This window comes from Pseudoliparis swirei, unplaced genomic scaffold (genome assembly GCF_029220125.1).
Source record: "Pseudoliparis swirei isolate HS2019 ecotype Mariana Trench unplaced genomic scaffold, NWPU_hadal_v1 hadal_26, whole genome shotgun sequence".
Taxonomy (NCBI): Eukaryota; Metazoa; Chordata; class Actinopteri; order Perciformes; family Liparidae; genus Pseudoliparis; species Pseudoliparis swirei.
Window position 1 is genome coordinate 397,954 of NW_026613262.1, and position 4,636 is coordinate 402,589.

The 4,636-nt window shown below is 38.9% G+C and overlaps 1 protein-coding gene across 1 annotated transcript; it reads left to right on the forward strand.

The window, feature by feature from the left end:
* The first annotated feature begins 384 nt into the window (after nt 1-384).
* LOC130191061 (uncharacterized) lies at nt 385-2,238 on the forward strand. The gene is made up of 5 exons (XM_056410727.1): nt 385-402; nt 491-684; nt 1,212-1,359; nt 1,554-1,770; nt 1,921-2,238. Exons 2-5 carry the CDS (start codon nt 551-553, stop codon nt 2,226-2,228), a joined length of 807 nt encoding a protein of 268 aa, XP_056266702.1. The 5' UTR covers nt 385-402; nt 491-550; the 3' UTR covers nt 2,229-2,238.
* Nucleotides 2,239-4,636: the final 2,398 nt, after the last annotated feature.

Below are 4,636 nucleotides of genomic sequence, written 5' to 3' on the forward strand. Positions count from 1 at the left end.
TACAATAACAAATGATAACGACATCTTTTAACATTAAAGTTAGACACAGATCTGATTAAAGGTCAACATCTGAATCCAACTAAATAATGTAGCCTACTGCTAATTAAATTTCTCTCTTACAACTATGAAAATGTATCGAGTAAAACATGTTTAAACTGCAATTAGTTTTCATAATCATCTATAATTCAAAACACTTAACAATTAATTGTAATTTAATTGGAGTTGAAGTTGACATTTCATGGCTTAACATTACAATGCAACATGTATTCCTTTCTTTATCTTCAGGGTGGTCCTACCTATGGCAGGAAAATGATGACTGGGAGTCTTGCAGCTGCAGGTGTCTTCGCATCAGAGGGTCGTGTTGGAGCTGTTTTGGGGAACATTCACCCACCTTACCATAAGGCACGATGCCAGGTTTTTTTTTTTCTCAAATTAGAATATGTTGTGCTATTCAATAAGGTCATGATGTTCTTTTTTGTCTGTGTTTAAGGGAGCAAGGAACCTCAACCCTCTTCCTTACCATGCAGCCTATGTGGGTCACAAAATCCACATGGACCAAAATGAGAAGATTGTCATGTTTGGCGTGACTCATGTGCTGGCAATAGATGGCTTCTCCAGCAAAATTGTTGGACAAGCTACTATGCCTGTAAAGAACAACCTCACCATCTACAATGACGTTTACAGGTAATTGAAAAGACTATTGTCCTTGTACCCTAAACATTACAAATCATCCCCATTTTATGAGGTGTTTTAACAGGGTGTCTGTGGGTCCTTAAAAACAAAACAATGCATTTAAAATTAAATATCTTCCAATTTCTTGAATACCATTTTGTCAGCTCTGAAAAATGTACTTGATTAGGAAGAGACGCACATTTTCGAAAGTGGATTTAAATTCAATATGGCTTGTTAATGTATTAAAAGAAAATGCTCAACTTAAGTGGGATTAGTCGCATGTGAAAACCTTCATAATATATTTTTTTTTAGTTTGGATTTGAATCAACATATTAAATTGCATTCATATTGGTCTAAAAAAGGACTTAAATTAAACTTATTGAAAACTACAGAAACCCTTTTTTAAGCAGCAAGTTAAAACTCATCTCACCTCATCAGTACCTGATAACACAAGACCTACTACACATTTTGTAAATGTATCTGACACCATTAGCCTTACCCTCCATACTGCTGTCTGCCAATGTTATGTTTTCTTGCAGGAGTGCAGTAATGGAATATGGGATGTGGGACCAGGTCAGAGTGGATCATGGAAAGGACTTCTACCTCACTCTTTTCATGCAGGAGAAGTTGGCCAGCCACCGCCACAACACTGAAAGGCCACCATATCTCCAAACACCATCAACAAAGGTGATCAACATACAATGGTTTTGCTGATTATAAAGTTAATCAACATGTAATTAAATAACTATTTCACACTTTCATTTATTATTCAGAATGGTTAACTGAAGATATTGAAATGTGTGAAAGTAAGTTAGTCTGGGAGGGCGCGGAAAATATTTGTTTATCAAGAATCTGAAAATGTCTCTATTTTGCAATGACAGAATCACAGAATCGAGAGAATCTGGCCAGAAATCAACAACCGGGTCAACTACCCATTGAAAGCTGCATTGGTCCAACTGGTGGATCAGGAGGAGCTGGACATGGAGGACCAGATGACTCGGTTCTGTGTGTCATCTTTGACATGCCAGTTGGCCCAGATCGGTGTTAACCGACCTGTGCAAGCATGGAATGCACACAGGATTCCTGGTATGTCTTCAGGTTGGTCTTTCAAGCCTTTTTTAATGTGAATAATTATTTTCAAAATGTTTTACTATTGAATGTTTCTAAAACATGTTTAATCAAATACTAGAAGGAGCATGTTGCAATACATGGCATGGTTGTGACAGCCACATTGAATTATTATTACAGGGAGGGGGATCCCAAATTACTTGGCCAGAGATGGATGCCCAAATAAGCTGTCGACAGACCTTTTGCCAAATGCATCTGTGGCTGCAGACTGGTACGACCAGGAAGTGGGCTCACTGACACGAGTGTCAGACTTTGGCACCAACCCGTTTCCAAGTTCACAGGACCAGGAAGCTGCAGTGAGGGAATTTGCTCTGCAGTGCCCTGATACAAGTGTACTGCTGGAAAATGCAGTGAATAATCTGCCACAACCGTTCAAAGATGGACTCAAAGGCCTCATCGACATCTCAAGGAAAAGTTGTCAACGCTGATGTTTTTTTGTGTGTCTAAGTTGTTATTGTCTGTGCTTTTTAATTAGTTCAACTGACGGAATGTTTTTTTCTTTTCTTCAAATGTTGGGGGTCTAAAGGGAGAAATATGTTCTTTTTGAATAAACACTTATGTTGTCTTCAAAGTCTGGCACGAATTTCATTTTTAATCTGTAACGGGAAAGGCTGGACCTGAAACACCAACTATTGAGAGTGACACGGTGTGTTGACCCCCTGCCAGTGTGAGTAAGGCACTGGAAGATGGCTTGTTCAGTGACCTCTGACCGAGGTAACAAACGTACACCCCAAAATATACACACACAAGACGGTTGCAGCCGGTTTAGGGCGGTGAAGCCATGATAACTTCATACATTAGCCACCATTGTATCACTTGCTTCAGGCTAATAAGTCGGTCTCCCCGACAGCCGGATATCACAGATTTGGACCCAGTGTGAAGATTTCCCACTGGAGGAGGACCCCTATGTGGTTGGGAACCTCGCTTGTTTATGAAGGGCAGCTTAAGGACCCTGACACCCTCAGTTTGGATGCCAATCTGATACCTATTGCTTCACTAAGAACACAGCTGATGTCTGAGCACTACAATCAAACAGCAGGAACAAACATCAATGATAAACAATCTGAGCCAACCTATAAATCACATCATACTAAACACCATTTTGACCTGAGCTTGTAGCAGGTATGAAGCTTCAGTGAAGCTCAGTCAGGACGGTTCATACATCTGACATTCACTTTTCATTTGGAACAGCTCTTGGAAGGCAAAACTTTGATGATGTAAATCATGCGAGCAGATTGACTGCAGATTGAAGAATCAGAGGAATTGAGATCCAGCAATACAATTCAAATATAAGAATGTAATCCTAATGCAATGCTACCACTAATTCTGAAGGCTCCCTCTTTTAGGGGAGTAGTTAACTTGTGCTTGACATAAAGAATTAGAAAATACCAAAGATTGTCTTTCTTTACGAATCTAGAAGTGTGCAGATGTCATTGGATCAGATATAAGTACATGTGAGCTGCTGCTCTGAGCTAAACAAGGCCACGACCTGTTGCTCTGAGCTAAACCTGTTACTCTTAGCTAAACAAGGTCATGACCTGCTGCTCTGAGCTAAAGAAGGTCATGACCTGTTGCTCTATAAGCTAAACAAGGCTCTGAGCTGAATATGGCTGATCTAAATGTACATGCAGAGATATAGCCATACGGCTAAACACAGGCAACAATGCCAATCACTCCTATAAACTATGTGAGACATGTTAGAGATGTGAGGAGCTTTGCTCTCCATGTTTCACTCTGATACAATAACTCATGGAGTCAGCTGCTCAAAACATGTTCACACACAACACAGAGCTCCATCCTTCTGGAGACCAAAGGACTACATGATGATGATGTGATGTAGTCAGAGGAGTAAGACAGCAGAGTAACAACAGAACTGGTTACATGTTGATGATGATTTAGTTTATTTCGATCAGCAAAATATCCAACAATCATAATTCAACAAAAGAAGAAAGTGGCTGACCGAAAGGGTCGAGGATGAAGCTAACGAGCTTATAAGTGCCCTAACCTATGATTTCTCGAAAAAACTTATTTCAAAGAATCATATATATATACATATATATATACACACATACATAAGTATACATATACATACATATACACACACATATATACATATAAACACACGCACTATACATACACACAAATGCATATAAACATAAAACGAAAAACAAAACAAAAAACGTGTCCCCATTAACCGTTGATGTAATGATGATGTAGTAATGAAGGTTACAGGTGAAGCACAGGTAGTGCTGTGACTGGGTGCTAACTGAACGCTGCTTAATAAGAAAAACTCAACTGTCTCTTTATTTTTCAATTGTCAATATGTATTGCCTCGTGGTCATCATATCCTCACTCTTCCATTTGGGAATGTTTAGTTCCAAAATGAACCAAATAAAACAAGTAAATACATGATTTATACAACTATGCTGGAAATTAACCATGAACATAAATATCAGAGGAAATAAACGGCATGAAATACATATGTATCAATAACAGGTATACTGCCATCTAGCGGTATAAAGGAGAACCGTTTACTCTGCGGTGGAAATATAGTCTCTGCACAGAAACATTACTTTGATTAATCTATATTAGGAACTGTGTTGCATCAAACAATGCAACGATTAAGTGAGAAGGTGATTCTTGCTGTGTACATGAATATTAAACTTCCCGTCGTCACCACTGTCGTTACAGTCAGACGGTCCGTGTATGTTTTGTTAGTTTGTTTTTTCGTTTCATTCCAAATACGGAATACGGAAATCACGTGGTTTTTTCGTTTTCCGTTTGAAAACCAAAAACGGAAAAACGGAATACCACCTCCGTATTTCGTTTCTGCTGT

Coding starts and splice junctions, on each gene's coding strand:
- LOC130191061 (XM_056410727.1), top strand. CDS start 551: ATGGACCAAAATGAGAAGATTGTCATGTTTGGCGTGACTCATGTGCTG. Junction 685..1,211: donor ATCTACAATGACGTTTACAG/GTAATTGAAAAG, acceptor GTTTTCTTGCAG/GAGTGCAGTAATGGAATATG. Junction 1,360..1,553: donor TCCAAACACCATCAACAAAG/GTGATCAACATA, acceptor TTGCAATGACAG/AATCACAGAATCGAGAGAAT.